Source organism: Magnolia sinica, chromosome 17, assembly GCF_029962835.1.
Source record: "Magnolia sinica isolate HGM2019 chromosome 17, MsV1, whole genome shotgun sequence".
NCBI lineage: Eukaryota > Viridiplantae > Streptophyta > Magnoliopsida > Magnoliales > Magnoliaceae > Magnolia > Magnolia sinica.
Genome location: NC_080589.1, coordinates 17,536,425 through 17,564,023, shown reverse-complemented (window position 1 = coordinate 17,564,023; position 27,599 = coordinate 17,536,425). Strand labels below are relative to the sequence as shown.

At 39.2% G+C, this 27,599-nt stretch overlaps 1 protein-coding gene across 1 annotated transcript; it reads right to left on the bottom strand.

Annotated features, from left to right (window-relative positions):
* Positions 1 to 8,038: 8,038 nt before the first annotated feature.
* Positions 8,039 to 23,816, bottom strand: LOC131231070 (E3 ubiquitin-protein ligase MIEL1-like). The gene is made up of 12 exons (XM_058227164.1): positions 23,619 to 23,816; positions 23,399 to 23,486; positions 23,244 to 23,300; positions 22,837 to 22,869; positions 22,632 to 22,709; positions 22,451 to 22,494; positions 21,948 to 21,988; positions 12,262 to 12,344; positions 12,092 to 12,183; positions 11,922 to 11,991; positions 11,040 to 11,081; positions 8,039 to 8,506 (listed from the first exon to the last, which is right to left on the bottom strand). The coding sequence occupies exons 1-12, from the start codon at positions 23,681 to 23,683 to the stop codon at positions 8,381 to 8,383; spliced, it is 819 nt and encodes a 272-aa protein (XP_058083147.1). The 5' UTR covers positions 23,684 to 23,816; the 3' UTR covers positions 8,039 to 8,380.
* Positions 23,817 to 27,599: the final 3,783 nt, after the last annotated feature.

Sequence of the window (27,599 nt, the reverse complement as noted above, 5' to 3'; positions counted from 1 at the left end):
CCATTGTTTACTTGTAACGTTGCAATTACTTCTTCAAAGTCCTTGAGATGCAAGTAGGGGCTTTAAGAATCCAAGCCATTAAATTTAGGAATTAATTGAATCACACCTAGTTTAAAATCAATTTTCCTTATGTGAGCAGGGAACACTATGCAAGATGGTAAAGTTGATCTCTCAGGGTATAAATGTTCACGTAAAGTCCATGGTTGGTTTAACACATTCCTATGAACTTCATTTTCATCCTCAAGAGGAGGATTAGGTTGATTTTCTCTGTTTTAATTTATAGTTGGATCTGACAGATTTAGATTTGGATCATTAACTGGGTCTACCATGGAATCCAAGTAATGTTGAGTGCCCCTTCTAAGTGAATGATCAAGGCCTGAAATTAGTCCGCCTTCGGAAGAGAGTTGATTGTTTTGATCCATACTCCAATGGGACAAATCATTCACACCACACAACAAATACCACTAATTCAAATAGCAAGTATGATACTTAAAATAAAAATAAAAACTTACCCAACAACCCAGGTGGCAAGGCCGACCATGAGGGTTCAATTCACAAAGCAAAATAAATCAACAACCCAGGTAGCAGGGCCGACCATGAGGGTTCAGTCCACAAAGCAAAATAAATCAACAACCCAGACAGTAGGGCCGGCCATGAGGGTTCAGTCCACAAAGTAAAAATAAATCAACAACCCAGGCGGCATGGCCGACCATGAGGGTCCAGTCCACAAAGCAAAAATAAATCAACAACCTAAGCGGCAGGGCCAACCATGAAGGTTCAATCCATAAATAAAAATAAAAATAAATCAATCAATAAAAGTAAAACTAATACAGAAATTAAACTATGCTAATTTGAAAAATAAATTCAGCGGATGATTTTTGTAATCAAATAGCAACTGTAGGACAACCATAACACTTGGGTGATAAAATCCCAAGCAGGGCAACCTTATGTCATAATTAGTGTTTGAAAGACCCAATTGAATTTACTTTCAAAGAAAAAAAAAATCTACAGAAAATTTGGAGGGTTTAAAAGAGAACTTATCTTAGAAAAGAACTTACCTTAGTTATCTTGCATAGATTTGGTCTATCTCAGTCTCTCCCTGGCAACGACGCCAAAAACTTGATTGCTTGCTTCCAAATGCAGAGGTTCGTAAGTAATATCCCATGAATACAGGTTCGATCCTACAGGGAGATGAATTGCGAGAAGGAGAAAATCAAATGCAAAACAAACTAAGTAATAAAAACTAAACTGATGATTTGATTTTGAAATTTTTGAATGGATGTAATTCAACTGAATTAAAATAACACCCAAGCTTCAAAGTTCCACACATAGGTTAATGTTCCAAAATCATGATGACTTGGATAACACAACTAGGATTTAAGAACTATGTTCAGCCTAATCGAAAAATAAAACAGTTTAAATATTTTAATAAATGATATAAAAGATTAGAAAATCATAGATTTGCATCATTGATTATATTCTCAAGCGCCAATGATTTTAAGAATTCAATATCTATGAGATAATGAAAATCAAAGAAATATAACAGGTTGAGAACCTCTCATATCTAGGAAATCTGATTGATTTAGGGTAAACCTATCCATCAGTGTAGATTTCATATGATGGAAACATATGGATCTCACAAGATGATAAAAAACAAAATCTAAATAATAAATAACATGCACACACCATTCTTTTCATTATTAAAACAATCAATCATCATAACTTAAAGAATTATTAAACCCATGTGCTTCCCTTCTAGCTTGGGCTAGAGGGAACTTAGAAAAATATAATTAAATTACAGAAATAAAAAAAACAAGAAGAATGAAATAAATGCCAATAGAAAAGATGTAAAGGAAAAAAAATAACTTATAAAACTTTAATAAAATTAAAAACTCTTAAAAAACTCTAAATCTTGCTCTTGAATGCTTTTAATGATGCTTAAGAATGCCTTAGGAAGCCCTATTTATAAGTGAAGAACTCCAATTTTCGTACAAAGTTGGAAAACTCTAAAAACTGCATCAAATTTACACAGTTTTTTAAAATAGACCTCTCGCTGCACAGTTGGTTTAAAATAGATCTCCTGCTGCGCAGTTTTTCAAAATAGACTTTAGAGCTTTATAATATACTTTTGCAGGACGATTTCAGGATTCTTCACTTCAAATCTTCGATTATCTTCATTTCTCATTTGGTTTTCTTAAATCTTTGGCATGTGAATTCTTCAATCTTGGCCTGCTAAGATCAATCCCTTGCCTTGGTGATTATTGAACATCAAATTCATGCTTTTTAGTACCATTTTTCAATCCAAGCTCTTAAATTCACCCTGCAACACATACATGAGTAAAATAGAACATTAAGCTGATTCATATTCATAAAACCAATATATAAATAAGAAAAATTATACATTATTTGAGTCTCAACACCAATCCATTTCCTTCATTGGCCTAATCCCATCATCAACTAGGCCACCAGGAAGAATGCACAGTTTAAATGCCCTTATGAGTGGTTTTTATCATGAGACTAAAAACCATCCAAAACACTTATGTGGGACCCACATATTGCATGTGCAATTTCTACTCCATTCACAGCGTAAGAATGCTTATTTTAACCCTACATTAAAAATATCAACCTTTAGAAAAGTTTCTATTAGCCGATGTAAAAATTTCTCTTAAAACTTTTAAATTCAAATGGTGTGGCTCTCATGAGGTTGGATCAGGCCAATATTTCTATTTTTCTTTTCACACGGATCAGTTAGCCTTAATGAGTTTGATGAATGATACACACCAAAGTCGCTTGGTGCATAAAGTTGTGGTTGGCATCTTGTCCCCCATGGTTCTATGGAGTGTGGCCTATATAAGTTTGTGATCCAGCTTATTTTTGTCCTCGGAAGCGGATTGCGTACTGAGTAACTCATTACCCTCAGCCTACTGAGTAAACTGTGTGGGGTCCATTGTTATTTATTTATTTTATCCACTCCGTTAATCCATGTTAACAGATAATTTAAGGACTATATGAAAAAAATGAAGCAAATTAAAATCTAAAGTGGACCACACTACAGGAAACAGTTTGATTGAACCTCTACCATTGAAAATTTTTTGGACGCCAAAGAAATTTTGGATCAAGCTGATGTCTGTGGTTTCTCTTCATCCATGTCTTTGTGATCTTATGAACAGGTTGGATGACAAATAAAAATTAATTTGGACCCTAAAAAGGTTTCAACGGTGGAAATCATGATTCCACACTGTTTCCCGTGTAATGATCCACTCGAGCTTTGGATTCACTTCAATTTTCGTATCAACCCCTAAAATTATCAGTAAAAATGGATGGACGGTGTGGATAAGCCACATACATTAACAGTGGGTCCAACTGAGTTTACTCAGTACGATAAAAGTGTACTGAGTAACTCAGTACGCAATCCGATTTCTTTGTCCTCAGGGCTTAAGAGTGTTTTATATGGCAATTGTGGAGCATTCAGATCTTTTATTTTCTATACATATATAGTTTAAATACACTTATTAGATTTGGAATTATTTTTAAATGATTTCAACCGTTTATGAGATGGGACTCTCATTGTAGGTGAAGGATTAAAAATAAGACTGAAAAAGGAAGGAAAAAAAAAAAAAAATCCTTAAAGCTCAGTTTGGCAGCATGGGTTTCCACAGCACCGTCCAGTCGTAAAAATGGGTCCAGGCACAACTTGGACACGCGTGTGGTGAGACCCGATGCAGTTCCAATACAACGAGTCACCCGGTCTAGGCGAGTTACTCTAGACTTGGACAGGTCAGGCCAATTCATACTCACTTGGGCGAGTCATGACTGGACTCAAGATGGGAGTGGGACAAGTCAGTCCTGAGTCACCGAGTCTTTTAATCTTGGTCAGCTGGGCATCTCCATCCTTTTGAACGCAGATTGCGTTATGTATGGATTTTATCCACTAAAAGCATGAGGCAGATGGAAGTTTTAAGTGGACCACAGGAAGTAGCAGTGGCACTGACACCTACCGTTGAAACTTTCATAGGGCCAACTATGATGGTTAACTGCCATCCAACCTATTCATAATGTCACGTATACCTGGATTAAGGGAAATAACTAATATCAGCTCGATCAAAACTTCTGAAGCTCTCGAGAAGTTTTCAACTGTAGGAGTTTAATCCTTACTGTTTAGTCCACTTGAGCCTTGGATCTGCCTCATTTTTTGAGCCTACGTAGTAAAATGATATGGAAAGATCAATGGATGGTGTGGATAAAACCCATACATCACGGTGGCCCCTCAGAGGATGCAAGCCGCGTCATCCTTTTAGGCGCGCGGATTTCGGGACTTCTGGGTCTTTTACGTGGGCCCACCTCAATTTATGAATTTTTGTATATCAATGCCATCCATCCTTTTTTACAGCTCATTGGGCCGAAAAATTAATAAAATTCAAGTCTCATGTGTACCACACCACAGGAAACAGTAGCGATTGACCATTAAAAACTTTTCGTTGGCCAAAAAGGTTTTGGATTAAGCCGATATTTTTTTCCCTTCATCCATATCTGTGTGATATTTTCGACATGTTGGATGGAAAATAAACATTACAGTAGATGATAGGAAGTTTTTAATGGTGGCCGTTCAATAATCATTGTTTCCTTTGGTGTGATCCAAATGAGATTTTTGTTAATTTTAATTTTGGCCCGTAACCTAAAATGACCTGGAAAAACGGATGAGCGGCGTGGATATACAAGTCCATGGGAAAAACTCGACGAAGCTCAGTCAAGGCCCGTCCTGACAGAATCTGCGCTCCCTTTTAGGGGTCGTAATTGAGTAGGGGGCTCATGTGCCGGTACAAAAGATGTGTATATATCACACGTATCAGAGATCCGTGCCATTCATCAGGTGGAGTGGCACGTGAACATGACATAGACCATAAATAATGTCAATCATGTCCGATACAAATGGACGGTTGTAAAAAGAAGCCCAACATACATATGTGGCTGCAGTAACTGATGAATGGCGAGGATCTCTAACACATGTTCCAAATGCACGGATCTCTACCACGTTTCCTCCCCCGGTGAATCACGGCCCTCTTTTAACCGAGGGGTGCTAAGTCGACTTGCACCCACGTGCAGCATGGCTAGCGTAATTGGTCAATGGACTTAGTTTTCTGGCAGGATGGGGTCGCACATCAGTACATGTTCAAATAATCTAGACCATCCATCTGGAAGCACCATTGGATGGAGAAATATCCAAAACTGACGCCAACTGAAAATCGTGACCGTTGGATTGGTAGAAATTAAGTGGACAGTTGAATAGGAAAAGTCCAAGCGTTTTCAGTTGACTGAAACAGGTCAAATTCAGAAAAATTCTTCTCTAACTCATCCAAGCCGTCCAACAGGTAGACTTGATTGTTTATTTTGTTTTCACCATAATGTCAGTAATTGAACGGCTAGGATTAATGATGAGTAGTTCGAATCACTAAATGATGGACATCACCTATCCTATATGTGTTTAGGTGAAACACAACCGTTTCCTACTACGGTCGTTCTTTAGTACCCGGACCCGGAATCATCAGGTACCCCAACGGGTCCTTGGGCCTTTTCCAGTTGGGTTGGGTCGGGGTTAAAGGCATTTAGATGGTCAGGACCACGCAATGGATGGATTAGATTGCACACGTGTGCCTCTTTTACACATGTGGTGTGTAAACGGGCTCCCTTACATTCATGTGGTTTACCAAAACTCATTGAAATTGGGCTGCCACTTTGGTTTGAGTTCCAACCCATTTGACCCAACCTGGGTCGAGTTAGGTTGGGTTGCCAAGGTTCTTGGGTTGGGTTCAGTAGGAAAACACCAACTAGGGCTGAAAGTCAGGCGGGTTCAACCCACCCGTGACTGACCTAACATTGGGTTGGACTCAGGCATAATATATCAGGAGGTGTTTGGACGGTGGGAATAGATGACATTAGGTAGAATGAGTTAAAAAAAAACGTAATGATGAGCTTTGTTAGGGAATTGTCTTACAATACCATGTGTTTTGTTATTCCATGAGATCCTGTGCCATGGTGTTTGGATGACATGGGATGGAAGGGTTTCAACAACTCTCAGTCAGTGCTCTGTGAGCCCCACCATGATGTATGTGTTTCATCCATTCCATCCACCCATTCTTCCATGTCATTTTATGGTATGAGCCCAAAGATGAGTTTGATCCAAATCTCAAGTGGACCGCACAATTGGCCTTAGGAGGTTTTTAATGGTGTAATTCAATCACTACTGTTTTACCATGGTGTGGTCCACCTGAGATATGTATCTACCTCATTTTTGGAATCAAGCCCTAAAATTATATTTCAAAATGGATGGACGGCATAGATTAAACATATATTATGGTGGGGTCCACCTAACACCGACCACTAGCCACACGAAACCCAAAGTAGGCCAGCGCTACTTCCAAGAAGACTCTGCAAACCCACTTCCAATGTCAGTTCCAAACAGGCCCAAGCTAAAATCCATGGGATTCACAAAGCCACTCTCACCTACTCTCATTTATTTCCACCGTCTAAACACCCCCTCAAGGTTCATTCTCGGGCTTGGATTTGACAAACACCAACCCGATAAAAACTTGGGTCAGGCTTGGGTTGCTCGACCCAACACGAACCCGATCGATATACAAGTTACTTACAAATTATAAGTGAGTGTAGAAATTCCAATGCCATTGGATCTCATTGGTCCATGTCATTTCCGATGACTCAAGCAAACAAGATACACCGGATTTCTCTCTCAAATAGATTGGGTGCTACACAACATGACTTTTAAAGAAGTTGTCCTCTATTTTAGCTTGTTTGTTTAGAAAATATGAAGTTCTTTACTGTAAATAACTACATATATAATTAATAAAATCAATCGCGCTTGGGTAGGGCTTGGGTTGAGAATTCCCAACCCGGGGTTGGGTCAAGTTGGGTTAGGGTTGAGGTACAGGAACCTTGGATTGTGTTAGGGCTGAGCACCAACCTGACCCAACCTGCCTGACTTTTCGGCCCTAACAGCAACCCAATTTAAATTCAGGTTGGGTCCTCTTGAGACCTGCTTGGGCTTGCATTGACTCTCCACCCAACCCAACCCAACCCAACCCGACCGAGCTACAACCCTATTAATTTGTATATATAATATTAGTAATAAAATCCATTGGTTTGATATTACACAATTCAGATTAGGTCCAAGATGGTGGACAAAACCCGAACATTATTATACCTGGCATTTAAACGAGGTTCAAAACGGTACACCAAGACCTAACCCGACTTACAAATGGTTCTGGAAAATTGGACCCTGACCCATAAAAAATCAGGGTAGGGTCCATTGGGAGTGTAATAAGAACTTATAAGAACAACACAGGAAGTGCTAATGAGAGTGTAATAACATTAGAAGACTGGGAAGGAAAACTCCCAACCTTTGTTGCTTTCAAGATAAAGAAAGGGGTATGATTGCCTACAACTGGTTGCATGCTACAACCCATTTTGGCCTCAAGAATATTTGTTTCTCTACAGAAATATGGTTTTCCATATAGGTTTTCGATTAATGCCGTGTTTGGCTCACCCCAATTTTGGGAGCTGAGAAATAATTTGCAACTTCATAATTTCTACTCCAGGTAGAATTTTCAAACACGGCAAACTGGGTCTCTTTGTATCTGCAGAATGAATATTGCTTCATGATATCTGATAACTCTACTAAATGTAGAAATTCAAAAAATCACAATCCATTTTTCTCGTCGCCTGAGCCAAACATGGTCCAAGTTAGCACAAAAACAGTTGTAGGTGATCAGACCATAAGAGAGTCCATCATCAGATGACAATCAGGTAGAAAAGACGGTTCAAATCATTCCCTGGTTTGGTGATACAGACCATTCATTTGATGGGCCTGACTGTGGACTACCTACAGAAAATTTATCAAAGGATTAAGTTCTTCCAAACTAGAAGATTATTGAGGCATCCCCATCCACATGGCGGCCATCAGATAAACATCCACGGCGCCACACAATTACGACAATACCACTTGAAACTAAACAGAAATAGCATGTGAATGCATTTCGATGTACTTGTGGGAAAATGTTATTGTTGGGAGATCTCTATGAAATTACAAATACAGTCAGATTGCATAACTACGTATGGTTGTGTATTTATAATGTACACAAACCCATCAATTTAGCTAACAGAAGTCCACAAAAACCAATGTTATGACGATCAGAAAAATAACAAGTACAATGGAAACTAGTCAAGCACAAGAGTCAGAACTCCTTTTGTTGTGTAGTTTTCACAAAAGAAAGAATCCGTGTCAAAACGAAGCTTGGCTAACGAATGAAAATGTGACCCAAGCATTCTTTGGCAATGGGACTTGAATTTTCCAGCAGGCAAGATCTGGTCATTTTGGAATGACTGGTGGGGCAATTGTGCGGGTATTGTAGGAGTTGCAGTGGCTGCATTTGTGCCCAACTATGTGAAAGTTGGCTTCGGTTGTATCGTTGCAATCGTTACAAAGGATCCACACCTGGAAAAAAAATATAATAATAAAATTATATGAGATACAAAAGGATTGAAAAACATGAAGGTTTTCCTCTATACTATGAAGGGTGATAGAAAAGTTGAGATTTGCTAGCCCTACATGCGCTCCTCCACACGCAATGTTACCTGAATCACTAAATCCCTGATGCTTCTGTTCTGAATTGTGCAATCCAGATTACAGATCATTTGAAATCTGGACCTCTATTTTTAGTGACCCAAAATTATGGATCTATTGTTATTGATGATTGAGTCATAATGCAAGATTATATTCAATTGAGGAACATACATATTGACATGTGGTCCCTCTGTGATGTTTTAATTACTTCCAATACATCCATCATGTGAGGCACCTACCGTTGGTGCTAAAAATATGGCAGATCCAAAACTCAGGTGGGGTACACCGCATGGAAAATTTGGGAAGGGGACACCCACCATTAAAAACTTTCCAGATTGTATGTGGGGCCCACTGTGTTCTGTCTACACTGTTAGTCCATTCAAAAGATGCATCCAACTGGGATGAATGGAAAGATAAAATATCAGGCCATTCAAAAAATGCGGGTGGGACACAATACGTGATTTTAGGGGTGAAGGCATGATTTTACATAGTGGGGCCCACGCCCACCTGAGTATTGGATCAGCATGAGTTTCGGGATCCAAGAAGAATAGTAGGATGGGGTGCACATGATGGATGGATGGATTGGATGTCATTGAAAAATTGCAGTGGGCTCCACACGTCAATTTGTATGTGAAGCTTATCCTCCAAACATTTGAATTGGATCCAGCCTCTATTTAATTACAATGAAGAGATTTGAACTCTGATTTGTTCAGTGGCATATAATCATTGCACTCATCATTTCACATATAAATTGCAATATGAATTCAGATATAAAACCATATTGCATGCCTATAAGGTATGTAATTAGAGCGATCCACATGATCCTAACCGGCTACCCCTAGCATGCCTATTCCCATATGACGTAATAAAATGACCCGTGATCCAAGATAACCTTGTCCACAACACCTCTACACACAGACAGACATACCGATCTGACAGGTTTGTAGGACATTCCGGCAGTGCATCATGCAGGACCCATTGTTTAGGTCGTTTGGCCAAAAACTCAGGTTGTTCGGCAATCAGGTAGAGCCGATGCTTGCAAAAACAATTGATGGCCTACAAAAAGCTGCAAGACGTTCTAGACTAATTGTTTTTGTACATGTGTGGCCTACTAATTAAACACCTTGATTTTTTACACCTAATGATCCACGGTGGGTTCTGAGATGCAAGTCACACGTCCAACTCCTACGTACATGCCAGATGGCTGTGGAGAGGTGCATGTGGGGCTGACAGACTTACAAAAGAGTGACCTCAACTCAAATTGACAAAAAAGGCCTCAAGTTCGGACGCAAAGAAGACTAAAAGGAGTGCAACTTGGGTAGGTTGAGGGTCAATCCAATCCAAGATGACCTCAAGAGAACCCAACCTGCAACCTGACCTGAATTCCAACCCAAGTGCCCAACCTGAACCAAACCCGAATTTGTCCATACTTGACCTGGTTGGCCCAACCCAACCTAACTCAAATACATGTGATCATTCCCCATCTGATGAAACCCGACCCAGATTTGCTCAACTGAACCCAACCTGATTTCAAATGGGGCAGGTGTTTTTCTAACCCAAACCCAACCCGAGGAACTTGACAAATTGAACCAAGCTTGGGTAGGGTCAATTAGGTTGGGTTGACCCAAAACCAAGTTGCAGTCCTAAAGACTAATCATCAGTTCTGAAGTTCAAGGATATAGTCTCTTCTTAGAAAGAACAACCTTTCAAATACTGAAAAAGGCCAGTTCATAAAAGGCAGTCCCTTCAGCCAGCATAGTAATGTTTAGGGTCCATTTGGACACATGAGAATTAATGAATTGGAGATTCTTATATAATCTCATTGGTGAATTGGGGCAGTGGATGTTCATGGCCAACCATGTATGCACGAGTTGCATGGTCATTTCATTTCGACATCTGCCCATTTCTTGAGTGAAATTAATTTAAATTGGACCTGTTTTCAACTCATCCATGAATTGGGCGGCCACAAAAACATCACATTATGAAATGCAGTTGGTGACTTGGTGTACAAACATGGCTTTCTCTAAATTATAGAAAGCCATTAGAATTCCCTGTAAATGACAAAACACTCATCAAGTATTCTGCTCTGTTTGTAGCTATACTTCTAAATAAGGCCATATCCAATACAAAGCTTAACGTACAAAATGCATCTACGTTGAAGTACATGATGTAAGTGCGCACTAAAAATGCACTTTAGATGAACTTGACAAATCTAGATGCACTTCATGCGTTAAGCTTATCCTTCAAAGCTTTGTATTGGACTGGCCTCTTTCTAAATTATTGGTCACATTTTGGTCATTATCAGGGTGTGTTTCAGTATAAAAAATGCCAGTGGGGTAAAATTATGCAATTCTGGTAACTTGCACCCAAAAAAGAGCAAATGACACAAGGATAAAGCATGCACCTTCTTGTACCGGTAATCCTCAGGCATTCTGGTTGCTTGTACCTGAGAAAGAAAAATCTTGAAATTTAATAAAGAGTGGCACTGAGTCAAAAGACCTTGAACTGTCCAAAATAATTCCAATCAAAAGTTTAGGGGTACAGAAACAAATATACATTAGAAAAACAATAGATGAAAAACCAAAAACACAATCAAGGTTGTAAAAACTTCCATAAGTATTGGAGATGTTGCTGTTGTGTGCATGTGTGTACATGCAACCATACATGTGTGTGTACGTTTGACCATATGTGTGTATGGTGCTGCTCTCTCTCTCACTCTCGTGAGTGCTCGGTCTCCTTCATACCTTTGCATTTACATGGCATCGGAGCAATTCGCTTTTCACCCTCCTAAGCTTATCTCAACTGAAAGAATGCAAAATCCAGGATTTGAATTCTGAAGTCAGAATCCAAATCCGTGCTGCCAAATGACCACTAAGCTAAATTTCATGGATCTGCTTATCTATTGAGAGGAAAAAGGTATCAACCATTTGTAATTTCAATAGCAAGGGGAGAAGTTAGGCATGCCATTCCAAATTGATTATGTGAAACTTGGCTTACCAAGTACTGGCTTGCCAACATCCAACAGGCATTAGCAGCCAAACTTTTAGAACTAAACTAACTTCTCTCCACAATTGATGCAGTTTCTAGTTCTAGAAAGATAGTATGGCCCTTCGACTTTCACCCATTAATTCTAGGGATATAGACAACATTTGTTAGGAAAATTGATTGGTATTTATATGCAGCTACCCACTGATCACTACACGCATATTTATTGGCCCACTACTATAAGCCCCTTCTTGGGGGGGGGGGGGGCTGCTACAATGGTGTATGAATATTGTGCTCTTACCTCCTCATCTATTCTCTTCCAGTGTTTGGTCATATCAATCACCGACTTGGAGCATATTGGACATGAATATCTGGGAACAGAACAGAAGGCAAGTTATCCAAAGTGCTATATGAACAAATAAAGGAACAAGAAGAAAGAAGAATAAAACATGACATAACGAGAAGCCTTACTTGTAGTGCTTTGCCATCTCTTGGAAACATTCCAAATGCATCGTGTGCCCACATTTGAGAACTGTTGTATCTTTCAACGAGTCAAAAAGATACTGCAGCATAGACATAGAACCTTTTAATATTTGCATAATTTCAATTTTGGAAGAAAATAGTAGTTCATGAACATGGACCTCATAACAAATGGGACAATGATGCCGCATCGAGTTCTCTATGCATGAATGATTACCACGTAAGCTGACTGAATAGCAAGATCCTGTGTGCACGTACAAACATTAATGGAGGGAAAAGAACCTTTATTCAAACAAGATCATTGAAATGTAGCGGTCATGATAAAAATAAACATCATGTTGGTACGTGTGACCGGACATGAATATAAGTTGTATACCAACATCCATGGAGTAATAATATATCCCCAAAAACAAATAGCTAATAGCAGATGACTGAGCAATACAAATATACAATAACCCAAAGTGGCCATTTAGCATCCCTTTTGGAAATAATACCCTGACTTACAGGCTGAGATTTTGAAATTCACATGATATATATATATATATATATATATATTCAAAATGTCAGCAACTGAATGTTTGTGCTTGAAGAGTGGAATGACAGAACAGGATTCATGTAGCCCACCCCAATCAATTGGGGTAAGGTTTAGATGATGATGATGATTTTCAAAATCTCAGCAACTTTCAATTTTCATGCTTTTATCTAAATAATTTCACTATTTTTTTTATTTAAAATTTTAAACAATTCATAATAGATTTAAAATTATTTATTAATTGATATTAAATATTTTTATTTTTATTTTTAGTGAGATTTTCCTGATAATATACCGAGAACACCCTCAAAATTTGAAAACCTCCCTAGAAATTTTTAAACAAAGAAATATTGAGGATGAGATTTGCAAAGTTTTTAATTTAAGGTGTCATTTGGTAAAACTTAATTTCAGCACTTATCACTAAAAATTGTGATTTTCAAAATTCAGACTAGTAAATACAAAAAAAAAAAAAGGCACTTAATTTTAATTTTCATTGAAGATTTATGGTTTTTTTCAACCACCGGCACCACTTATTACTTATCGTTGAATGCAATAAGTGATTTTCCTTTAAACTTTTGGATGAATATTGACGAAAATATCCCTACCAACAATTCAAAATGACAACATTACCTTCCTAGGCTCTCAACACCTATCTTCTCTCATTCTCTCTCATCTGTTTCATCTTATGGATATTGCCTTTTCATTTAATAGTTTTGGATTGTGCAGATGTGGTGTCAATGGGCTTATGATGGAAGGTTTCATATTTCGAATGGCTCTCATTGATTACATGAGGTGAGTCATATACATTGGTAGTTTTGATGAGAGAATCATTACACATGTTATACATACCTTAAGGTCCATCATGGTGGGCCCGGATTCACCGGATACTAGTGTTTACATAGGCCTTTACATCATGAGTTCCACACCATCCATATGAATCCATGGGCCATGGTTGTTGGGCGGAGAGACGGAGTGTGTAACCTTAGGGTTTACAAGCATGGAGAAGAGAATGGTTAGAGGGGATCATGCCCACATGGCCTACAATAAGGCCCGCCATACAAATAGCCTGTACGGATCCAAGCCTGCGTAAGTGGTGCCACATGGCACCCTTTCCCCCTCATGCAAGTCACTTTCGAAGTTTCCCGTTCCAACTTGTTTTTCCTTAATTCTTTCTCTTTCTTCATCCAATTAGGATATTACTCTATTGAGGGGTGTTATATTTTTATTAGGATACTATGGTTTCCTAATTCATGTTCACTCCCTAAGACTATCAAGAAACACAATTTCGTATTTGTGGTTGTGGACCATTTTTCCAAAATCCCATTTCATTCCATGCTCGAAAACATCAAATGCCTCCAATGAGGCTAAACTTTTCTTTGGGGAGGTAGTGCATTTACATGGTCTACCTAAGACCATAGTGTCTAATCATGATGTACGTTTTATAAGCTATTTTTGAAAGACACTATGACACATGATGGGGACAAGGCTTCAATTTTCATCTGCCTATCATCCTCAAATAGACGGTTAGACTGAGGCCGCCAATAGGAATATTGGAAATTTGCTTAGATGCCTTGTGGGTGATCACATCAGAACTTGGAATACTGTTTTGCCTATAGCTGAGTTAGCATATAATAGTTCCATTAATAGGTCTATAGGCATGAGTCCATTTGAGGTTGTGCACGGCTACAAACCTAGGAAACCCGTAAATCTCATGTCTATGTTTGTGTCCTATAGGGCATCTGAGTCAACGCATGAGTTTGCACGTAACATATATGAGTTGCATGGTGAGATCAGGAAGCGGATTAACTTAAGTAATAAAAAATATAAAGCATTTGTTGATTCTCATCGCAGATTTTAGGAATTCCAGGTAAGAGATTATGTCATGGTTCGTATGAGGCCTGAATGGTACCCACATGGGGCTGCTAAAAAATTGCATGCGCTTAGTGTAGGACCATACAAAATACTGCAGAAACTGAGTCCTAATGTGTATTTAATAGACCTTCCACCTACCATGGGAATAATTTCTACTTTTAATATGGAAGATCTAGTACAATACAAGGGTCTTGCTACTTCGCATGCTGATCTATTTTCAGACCCTCCCACATACCATGATCCAGTCCCCAACCTATGGCCCCTACCTGACCAATCATCCTGGCCTTTGCCACCCTTACCCTCCTTGTCTAGAAGTGAAGAAGTCGAAGATATACTGGATGCACGAGCGGTTTCCACTCGCCATGAGAGATTTCAGAAATTCATATGCAGATTTCAAATAACACCTGGATTACAGAGGCAAAGATGCAGACTTTGGATCTCGACATCCTGGAGCGTTACAGGAGTTTTAGTTTGCCAGAGGCTAACTATTCTTAGTTGAGGAGAGTAAATGAGGAAATCATATCACATACACCTTTGCATATGTATCAGAGGAGGAGGTGGGCCGCACCGATTTCTCTACGGTTAGACGAGTATCCATGTTCATGTTGAAGACCTCATGTGCATGTGCGAGCATTTGAAAGACCCCACACTGCAAAGATGCACATGAGTTGCTTTAGGGAGTGATTTGGACCGTTGGATTTGAGGGACATGACAATCGGGCTATTGATCGTGGACCATTCTCATCATCATAGGACATAATTATGTTTTAGAATTTTGTTTATGATTGATTTATGCTTTGGACACCTTATGAGTGATTTTATTTGATTTTTCATTAGACTATGGTCATTTTGGTCAAAGTCAATAAAACAGGGTTTAATTGACTCTCTCTTAAAAAAAAAACAAAGCTCATTTATTTCTTCTTCTTCATGTGATTTGAAGACTTGTAACATGCGATTTGGAATAAAGATCTGTGCAATGCTTATTGTCAATTACGGGAGTGCAAGGCTTCCAGTTATCCATCTTTGAATTTTTCTTCTTCATGCGAGGTATTTTGTTGAAATCTCCTTAATTCTTCATTCAAAACCTATTCCAACACCTTCCTTTCTTCTTCTTCAACTTTTTCCTCAAAACCCCAAAGTTACAAACTAAACCCTAGCCAACCGAACCCCAAACGTGTGACCGTACAACCACACGTGCGAGCCCATGGGCTAGTCTGTACGGCCACTCCTCTAGTCCCCTTTGCTTCTTTGAACCATTCCTCCAAAATCCTATCTTCTCCTGTCCAAACCCTAACCCTAAACGTAAAAATCTCAAATCTTCCAATTTTCCCAAATTACCAAACCCTAGATCTTCAAAACCTTTAATTAAATCCCAATCTCCAAATTACCTACATCCAAAACCCTAATTCTCTTCTCCTAATACCTAAACCCGTTAACCCCTTTACCCAATTAACCATAATTCCAAGTTTTCCCAAATTTCCCTAAACCTTAACCTCACCCTAGTAGTATTAGACTACCTCTTTAAAATAGGCTTAACTCTATGCTATTTGGATGTTTCTACATCCATTAGATTGTAGTTTCTCATATTGAATGGTCTTGTAGGATGATGTTTGGCAACCTAGGCTTAAACTATGGATGATTTCCTTTTAGAATATTGATATTTGTGATGATGGTAGCAAGGTTTATAATTTTCATTAATTCAGTTAAATTTGTTGATTGATCTCTCACATTATTTGAGTTCATGCATTAGTACTACATCAAGAACCCACCTAATGTTTGTGTTTTATACATATTGTCCAATAGTGTGGACCTCATGCTAGGGAACCCATCTGATGTATGTGTTTTATACATGTTGTCCAGCAGCGTGGACCCCATGCTGGGGGGCCTCATGATGTATGTGTTTTATACACGGTCCAGCAATGTGGACCCCACGCTGGGGGGGCCCACATTATGTATGTGTTGTATACACATCGACCATCCATTTTTTTCCACGTCATTTTAGGGCAAGAGCCAAAAAAGAGACAAAACCAAGGTTCAAGTGGGCCCCACCCCAGAAATAGCGGTGGTTGTTGTCCACCGTTGAAACCTTCTGGGGGGGCCCACTGTGGTTTTTAATTTGACATCCAACATGCTGATAGGGTCACGTGGACCTAGATGGAAGGGGCACACAAATATCATGTTCCAAAACTCGTGGACCCCACCATAGGGAATGACGGTGATTGAACATCCACTGTCGAAACCCTCTGTGGGGCCCAATACGATGTTCTAATTGCCATCAAACTTGTCCATAAGGTCACCCAGACCTAGACATGGGTGTGGGCTCAGTAATGAAGCAAATCCAAAGCTTGGTGGACCCCGCCATAGGAAATAGCGTTGATTGATGGCCATTGTTAAAACTGCCCTTGGGGCCCACTATGATGTTTATTTGTCATCTAACCTGTCCATAAGGTCCTATAGACCTGGACATAGGCATGGACCTAGAGATGGAACATATCCTATGCTCATGCGGGCCCCACCATAGTAATTAGCGGTGATGGAATGTCCACCATTGAAACCACCCTTAAGGCCCACTGTGATGTTTATTTGCCATCTAACTTATTGATAATGTCACACTGACCTAGTTGAAGGAAAAACACAAATATCTGCTTGATCCAAAGCTTTTGTGGTCCCACGAAGTGGGGCCCACCATGATGTCCATCTACCATCATGCCCATTGATACGATCACTCAAGCCTGGATGAATGGAAAACACCAATATCAGTTTAATCCCAAACTTCGGCGGGGCCCACCGACTGGATAAAAAAATACAAATACCAGCTTGATCTTAAACTTTTGTGATCCTAGGAAGTGTGGTCCACTTTAACGTTATTATCGTCCAACTTAATTGACACGATCACACGGACATGGATGAATGGAAAACACACGTATCAACCTGATCCAGAACTTTTGTGGTCCACCGGGAGGTGGGGCCCACCATGATGTTTATTGCTCTCTACCTTATGGTTTATGCAAGGCCCACCACGTAAGGACCGCAAGCCAGAAATATGATGATTATAGTAATGATTTTGACTTGATGTTCAATCACGAGAACGATGCGTAGATTAGGGGCTTAACCTTGTGATCGTTAAGCCTAGGTTAGTTTACTCAGCGAGAGCTAAGGGCTAAATAGTTCTACCTGAACTTGGTCAATGACGTTTAAAAATGATATTTGCACATGTGGGGAAACACGCATATTTGATTTATGTGATGTACACTAGATGGTGTGCACAGGAACCCATGTTTACTTATGCTCTTAAGGAAACATTAGACTAGTGAAATGTGCACAAATGGTATGCACATGCAGACTATTGCTCAGGTATACTCAAGTAGCGCATTTGACTTATGCGATGTACAATAATACACTGTACAAGTAGCCTTGTTCAAGTACTCTAGCTAAGTCCTTTTGTAGCGCGCCAATAGACCCTTGTGTTATTGAGGTCTAGTGCGACATGGCAGATTCTTGTTGGCAATCTAGCGTGCGACATGGCAGATTCTTGTAGGCAATCTAGTGTGTAACATGGAAAATTCTTGTAGGTAATCTAGTGTACAAATACAGATATTAATAGACCTTTAAATCATGATAATGTGAATTGCAAATTGACTAATGTTATAGACTCCAATTATGTTGCACATTGTCTTTAATAAATGCTGATTTTAGAACTATATGAAAACTTACCATACATTGAATGCATTTCGACCATTACATCATCATGACTCATACATATACATTATGAGTATAATAGATGGTGGTGGATTTATGGGAGTTGGATGTTGGGACCTTGTGATAGGTCTTGGTTACCCTTGCGCATTGAAACCTTTAGCATCAGGAAAAGTCAAGGAAGCATGCCGGTTGTGCAATACCCCCACTACTAAAGTTGGGTGGAGAAGAGGTTTGACGAGCCTACCTAGTGTCGGGCCGAGTCGGGTGGACATTTTGTAGAGTGGGGTCCCCAACTACCAAGATCAATTAGGGTTATTACGAATACATCCCTTCATCGTCGAGATGAATAGGACAATCATGTAGACCCACGCGAATCTTATTGCTGAGGTTAGGCAGAGAAAAGGTGTAACGAGCCTACCATATGTATCTTATCTTAATGCGTTTATTGTAAGCCGAATGGGTGAGCACTCAAAGTGCATGGATACTCTATTGTCGAGGTCGGGTAGTGCAAGTGATGTTAGGCAACTTGAGAGGGATGGCTGACGCAAGACCGATGCATGAACCAAATAACATATAAGATTAAGTAGCGGAATTAAGACAATTAACAAATAAATAAAAGCATTGCCATAATCGTCACGAATCTCATAAAAACCAAAAGAACATCATGCATGATCCTGGCCTATGTTACCAACATCATCACACAAGATCATTAAATAAAATGAAACTATGATCTAATGGATGTAGGGACATCCAATTAGCATAGGATATAGTCTATTTCAAAGTACAAGGCCTAATACAACCAATGGTAAAAATTAGGGTTTAGGTAATTTGGGAAAGTATGAAAATCAGGAATTTTAAGTTTAGGGCTAGGGTTTTGGGAATAGAATAAAGGGATTTTAATGTAAGGATGATGGAAAGCCAAAAATGGCAAAGTGTGGCCGTACGGCCAACCCGAAAGATTCACACATGTGGTCGTACGGCACACGTGTGGCGTGAGATGAACAGGTTAGATCGGTTAGGATTTAAGATTATGAATAGGTAAGGAAAGATGAGTTTGTGAAAGGATGAAGGCTTAAGATGGGAGAATCAAAGAATTCAAAGAAAATATCTTAATGGAGGATAAGATAGAAGATGATGTGGGGATAGATGGAGACCTCGCACCAATCTCCCTTCCAAATCGCATGGAAGTATCTTCAAATCGCATGAAGATAAAATAAGAAAGCAAGAGTTTTTCTCTTCTTTTTTTTTAAATCACAAAATTCAATGAGGGAGAGGGTCACATGCCCATCCTCTTTTATAGCTTCAAGAAAGTTTAAAAATTACAATAAACACATTGTTTTGTGAAATTTGACGAAAATAGCCCTAATCTAACTAAAATCAACTAAAAATGCTCATAATGGTATCCAAACATAATATAAATAAAACTAAATCTTATAAGATGAAAAAATCTAAGAAAAACTAGTGTAGATGCTCCACGATCAATGACCCGATCACGTGATCCAACGACCCAATCGTCACGTGCCTCCGATCCAACGATTTGAATCACTATATAAAGCAGCCCATGTGCATCTTCCTAGTGTGGGGTCTTCCAGATGCTCACACATGCATATGGGGTCTTCAGCACGATCACGGATACTCGCCTAGCCACAGGGAAATCAGTGTGCCCCACCTCCTTCTTTGATGCGTTCACAAGGGTGTACGTGAAGTAATGTCCTCATCAATGGCTCCATCGTTTCACTTAGATTGACAATACTGGGATATGGAGGAGATGGCATTCATGACAATGTAGTCAAACTCGTATCGCATTCACGGCCCCACCGTACTGATGATAAGTATCATGACTCTATATTACATTCTCTTCCATCCTGAGTGTTATATTTACTACGCCCTCATTATTATCCCTAATTTGAGATATATCCACTGGGCTCTTAAAGCCCAACCCAGTTGTTGTTTAACTTTTCTAGGAACCCTAGCCAACCGAGGTAGTTGAGCAAGAAGAAGAGTACATTCCCGTTTTTATTAGCGTTGGCTTTTAGGAATACAATAATGTATTCGAAACAAATATATGTTTTGGATTTTTTATATATCATATTTTGAATATGGGTATATCTTGTTTGGATATTGTTATATCATTGTTAAGGGGGATCTTACTAAACCAACGGTTCAAAAAAATAAAAATAAAAAATCCCCCAATCGCAACTCAAGAGCAGAGCCAGGGGCGCGTGCACCGTTTTTGGGGTGTGAGATCTTTTCTCTCTCAAATTCTCTCCTTCCCCAATACCATCAAAAGTGCAACACACTCAACTAACAAAGTATGCAATAGTGACTTGTTTTCTCATTTGATAATACTAATAGTGATATTAATATGAAAGATAACTAATTTAAATATTTCTTACGATACTTGACTATTTTTTATCATTGCTATTAACTACGGAATTGAGTTGGCTCGAGTCTTCAAGTTGACCCAACGCGCATGAACATCAATTTGAGTCCAATTTTTGGGTTTCAAAACTATGATCAATACAACCTGTATTGACCGATACAACCACCGACTTTGGGAAACCATTCACCCCCATTTCAAGTATAAGCATCAACTGATACAGATGCAATAGAACCATTGTGGCCAATACGATATGGACATTTGGAAACATGCTTATGAATGAATCAAAAGTTCATTAAAGGGAGAGTCGGTTGCAGGTAGAAGCAATAGAACTTACTAATGCACTTAGATCCAACAACAAATATTGAGCATAGTAACTAATAATCATCACAAAGCTGACTTGATTAAATTGAGAAAAGAATAGCATAGCTGTTTGTCAACTTTTTGATAGGTAGCTATTAACTAATTGGGACTTGGGAGCATATGTCACAGCACCCATAACCCTGTACAACTACCATAGGAACAAAATATACACCCTCCAACGTACATACACACATGCACACACCCACTTAACAAATACAAAAAAGGGGATACAAATGAAATACTGTGTCTTGTGCATGAAAAAGCTTAATGGAAAAATGTAACTTGATCCAGACACATACACCCACACGTATGTAGAGTATCCTCGATACATCAGTTTGCACAAATGGGCCCATGGTTTTGTGATCCAGTGGATTGATTTGATGGGTGCCATTGTGAATGTACACACTTTAAAAAGCTCCTTGAAAGTATAATCCTAACCAACATATGTAGAGTGTCCTCGAGTCATCAGTTTCTACAAATGGGCCTACAGTCTTGTTATCCAGTGCATTGATCTGATGGGCCCCATTGTGGATGACAGACACTTCAAAAATCTCCCCAAAAGTATAATCCTGAGTCCTGACCCTTCAATTAGTGGCCTACAAATAGACGTTTAAGGAAAGAAATACAACATTGATCCACACTCATCCAAATATTTGATGGCTAGCATCTTCCAGTTTGGAGACTTTCAGGACACATACAATCCACAGTGGGGCCTGTACGATCAACAATTTGGACCATCGAATCATGCGATCTGTTTGTACAATTTGATGACCAGATGATACACTAGATATCCTTGGATCGAGGATCAAATGCTCCCCCTTCTAAAAGCACGACAGACAGGATCCATTCCTGATCTTCGATGCAAAAAACAACGATGCATCCACGTTGTTTGCATTATACATTGCGCATACAACTGTTGCAGAAAGGTTTGGTGCTATTTACACTAACATCACAAATAACTGATTGACAAGCTGAATGCAACACAATGTGAAGATTACATACCGCACTTCTGGCAGTGAAAGAATTTCTCTTGGCCGCCAACTCTGGTTATGTTTTAACAAATCAGATTAGTTTATAACTTTAACTTAGCTATTGACATCTGCAACATAAAGAGAAATTGTACGAGCCTCAGCCAAGGATATGTATTGTAACAAAAAATGGGGCCCACATTCAGTGATCTATACTATTGATCTGAGAGCCAATTACGCAGATAGGCGAGGCCCGAAAAAACTCCCAATGGGAAAATCCCACACCATCAATCAATGGCTAGCACCCATGATCACGAATTAATCACAACAATCGTCCGCATTCAATGGAACAAAGGCCAAGATCTTCCAATTTGGGAGATCTCAGGTCATGCTTCATCCATATTGAGTCCATCAGATCAAAAGTCCAGATCCGAACAGGGCCCACTTGTTCAGACTCAAGGTCCAAGATACCATACATATCGCTTCCCCTCTTGTGCAAAACAAAGAACAGTGGAAAACCGGTCACAAGCGGCTAACCTGCAAATACCGCACTCATTGCAATGGAACTGTCCTTTTTCAGTCTGCAACAAGATCAAATGGCCACAATCAGCATTAAATCCAAGGAATTATCTTACCTTACACTTAAATCACGGTATTTCGAACAACATAAGGAAGAAGAAGAAACAAATGAAACAGAAACATTGACAATCTATCTTACATCGTCGTCGTAGAATTTGCAGACTTCACAGAAATACTCTCCCATATTCACACCACAGTTCGAACAGACACGTGCAACCTACAGATACAAACGAAGAAAAAAAAGGAAAGATGTATTGGGATGCCTGATCCATTATGTCAAAGAACAGCAGAGAAAAACAGAACAAAATGAAGAACCCATGACCCAAATCAATCAACTGGCCCACCTGCTGCTCGGTGTCGCAAACCGCACAAATGACCTGAAAAATCAATTCAAATCCAAACATCCATCAACCCCAACTTCAAAGTATCAGCAATTCACTTGGAAACATGATTTGCAGCACAAATGACATATGTAGCACATGTAAAATTGCCCGGTCGTTCATCAGCTACCTTCCACCTGATCATCAGGTGGGTCACACATGAAGAACCATTACCAACCGTCTGTACACAATGTACAGATGTGACCCACCTGATTAGTGGGACAGCTCTACACTCAATCAGGACATGTTTATAGTGGGACCCACCAGACGAGCGGCCCGGTTCTTGCAGTATTTACATAATGTATACATGTGGCCCGTACAACAGAACCAATTGAGAAAAGAAACATGCCGCCTAATCGAACTGAACTCACTTGGCGAACATCGTGCCGGCAGAGCTCATGCCGATCCCGGGGATTGCTTAGCAAGTTCTAGTGTCCATCAAATAGAAAACCCATCAAAATCCACATATTAAAAGTCTCAAAAAATCAAATTCAAATCAAAACTGTGATGGTCTTCTTTCACATACCATTGCTTCATTGTGACAGTGGCGACAGGGGAAGATTTCATTGCAACAGGGAGCTCGAATCCTGCACCTTCTTCTATAATGCTTGCATCTGAAAAAAGAAGAAGAATAACCCCAAAATCCAAAATCCATCACTCTCTCTCTCTCTCTCTCTCTCTCTCTCTCTCTCCAAAGATAAAGAAAAGGGTTTCATTTGAACATGTTGATGAGTTTTGAGAAATACCCATATCCCATCTTGCCGAAATCCAGCCGTTCATTCGGAGAAGAAGAAGATGATGAGCCTTCCATTGATTGAAAGCGATTGGAGCAAGCTGACAGAGAGAAGCTGATTCTTTCAGAGAGGGAAAGATAGCAATCTATGTACGTATGGGTGGATGGATGAGAGAGAGAGAGGGGGGGAGCAATCTCTGCATGGTTGGATGAATGAGAGAGAGAGGTACTGGGTGGTGGTTATCTGCGAGTATTAAAAAGAGAGTAGTCAGCCGCTGTGGTGTGGGCGAAGCGCGAAGGACGCGGGTTGCGTCCTAGCACTGCCTGTCTCCAGCTGGGAACGGTCAGCAGCCTTGAGTAGCCACCACGATGTATGGGTCTTATATACACCTTCCATACATTTTTCGAATCATTTAGGTTATAAAACAAAAAATGAGGGAGATATAAGGCTCAGGTGGACTACATAATGGGGACGGGGATTAAAATATTACCGTTGTAAAATTCTTTGGGGCTGATGGACCTGATATTTGTGTTTTCTCTTCATCAAGGTACATGTAACTTTATTAATAGGTTGGATGGAAAATAAACATCACGGTGGTCCCTAAAAATTTCAACGATAAGAATCATTATCACCACTGTTTCCTGTGGTGTGGTTTACTTGAGCATTTCATATGCCTCATTTTTGGGATTATTATCTAAAATGATACTAAAAAATGGATGTACAGTGTGGATAAGACCCATACATCACGGTGGCCACTCAAAACGGCTGCCCGTTCCCAGCTGGAGACCGCGGGTTAGGACGCAATCCGCGTCCGCGATCGAATACATTGCGTGTTTGGGTGCTGTGGGCATGTTTGTTTTATATCCAGGGTGTATGAACCGAAAAAGTGGGAATAATGATACCCACGGTTGAAAGCTTTTCCAAGATCCCCTCTAAGGTTTAGTTTCCACCTAATCAAGCCCACAGCACCTTGAATTTCAAACCCTCTGCCCACAACACCTTCAATTTGAAACCCCGGATTTGAAATCTTTCTATTGTTGGGCACCCTTGAATGAGAATAACTTTAATCCAAAATTAACTATGCATGGTATATTTACAGGGATTTTAATTTAATTACAAAAACAACTTTAATATCCCTGATCAGTGACGTATGTATTATTTGACACAATAGTTGTAATAAGCCCGTTGAAATATATGCATTACCCGAAAATAATGAAATTTCAATTCTTGGATGAGCCACAAGCACAATATCATGTCCGAGTGGCTAACCAACGATTTTTATCCGTTGATTTACATGGACAATGTTTGACATTGCTTATCATCCTATTATAGTGATGCAATTGATAATCTAATCATTATGGGATATCATTAGTAGGCCATGTACCTTGTAGAATTACAGTTTGGTGACACATATGTTACACATGCAACTCTTGGAAGGATTTTAGATGTAGTCAAATCTCTCGGGATGGATTTCAAAACGCCTTGAGGGGATTTGAAACCTGGTGCCAAACAACAAGGGGATTTGAAATCCCCTTAACTCCCTCCAAACCTATGATGCCAAACGGTCCTTTATAGTGTTTATTTGTCATCCAACATGTTGATTAGGTCGCTCAGACATGGACGAAAGGGAAGCGGATTATGGTGGGTTGACATCACTAAATTTTGTGGGCCCCACCATAATGTATGTATTATATCCACACCATTCATTAATTTTATAAGATCATTTTAAGGCATGCATTGTATAAAAGCACTTCAATCACTATAAATATTCAAATGTAATGCCTATACAGAACTTATACAATTCCAAATAACAAAGTTCATTAAACAAAAAAATAAATCTATCATCTAGTGATGGAACTCAATATGGGCCGCAAGGACCCCGTCTGGCACCTTAGCTACCCGATCTACTCTGGCAACCCAGTGAACAGCATCGGCTCGTTCTACACATGTATTAACTGATATGGTTTGATAGCGTCAATGACTATCGCAGTAAGCAGTATCCTCTAAGATTACACATTAATAATTCATAATCCAAGGTAGATCATAAGTCATGAGAATGGATATATTAAATAGTGCAATTCATAATCATGATCATATACTAAAAAATTAAACTGATCAACATAATTTCAATATTAAGACAATCTAATAGCAATCATAATGCAAGTGAATGTGTACAGATAGTCAAATAATTAATCATACAACTTTTTATTGCACCCAAAAATCACATTGTATATGAACTCCGCAAGATGACTAAAAAATTGATAAACGAACTCCTGTTCCACTCGGAAATCACAATACAAGTGAACTCCGCAGGGTGAATAGAAAATCAAGTTTTAAACTTCTACTTCACCCATATTGTACGTGAACTCTGCAAGATGGCTAGAAAATCGATAAGTGAACTTCAGTTCCACCCGAAAATCATGGTACGACGGAACTTCCCAAGATGAAGAGAGACTCAATAGGGGCACTCCAACATTATCAGAAAATCGTATGAACTTCGTAAGATGGCTAGAAAATTGATAAGCGAACTCCCACTTCACTCGAAAATCATAACGAACTCCGCATAATGGGAATTAACATACAAACATCTACTTCACTTAGAAATCATATCGTACGTGAACTCCGCAAGATGGATAGAAAATCGATAAGTGAACTTCAACTCCATCTAAAAATCATGGTACGACTTAACTCCGCAAGATGAAAAGAATATCAATATACAAACTCTAAACTACCCGAAAATCATATCATACGTGAACTCTGCAAGGTGGCTAGAAAATCGATAAACGAACTTCAGCTCCACCTGAAAATCATAGTATGATTAAGCACCACAAGATGGCTAGAAAACCAACATACAAACCTCCACTCAGAAATCATATCGTACGTAAATTCTGAAAGATGGCTAGAAAATCGATAAACGAACTTCATCTCTACCCGAAAATCATGGTGCGACTGAACTCCACAAGATGAAGAGAGAAACAACATAAGAACTCCGACGTCATTAGAAAATCGTATGAACTCCGCAAGATGGTTAGAAAATTAACAAGCGAACTTCTGCTCCACTCGGAAATCATAACGAACTCTGCATAATGACCCAAAAATCAACATGATATGCGAATATAACAAACAAGTCACAAAAGGGTGTTAATGTTCCATCAAAGCCACAAAGGGTAAATATGCAGTCCAAGCCATATAAAGCAATGTGTGATCTAAGCCATGTAAGATAGATGTGCGATCTAAGCCATGTAAGTTACATATAGACCCCAAGATGATAAGTCCATGACAAGTTTCATTCACTCAATCACTTAAGCGCAAGTGGCAAACATACAATTAATTAATAGATGTACAACTAAAGATGGCATGTTATCATCAAATCATTTATGCTTGATATAATTAAACACATGAAATATTTGCGCAACAAATTAGCATATTCAATAATAAAGTAAGTAACTCGATGAGAGAAATCATATCATCATCTATGTCCAAATTGATGAAATTAAGTGGGAAGCTTAAAGGGTGAGTCCTCACCTTATGATATGAGTTTACATAGCCATCAGGTTTGAGGGAGTGAAGTAGCTTGAATTAGGTTAAACCCTATATCATAAAATTTTCCAAATATATATGATTAAATATTACCAATAAATTTCTAATTTAAATAACTGAGTTGAACTTACCCAATTGGATCAATCTGATTGACACAACTGGTTAGGGATTGAAATCAGCCCGATCCAACAAATACATTATTGGACAAGCCGACCACCACCAACACTCCAACAATGATGGAAGCTTAGCGCAACTTTACTAAGTCGACTCAAGTAGCCGAGTCAATCAGCGAGTCAACTCGAACTCGACTCAACAGTAACCGCGCCCAAGCTCGCTTTCTTCTTCTTTCCTTCTCTTTCTTAGTCTCTTCCTCTCTTCCTCTCCTCCTCTCTCTTCCTACTGGAACTCTAGCTAAACTGGCCTAACTCGATCCAGTTGTACTCGGTTTCAGCT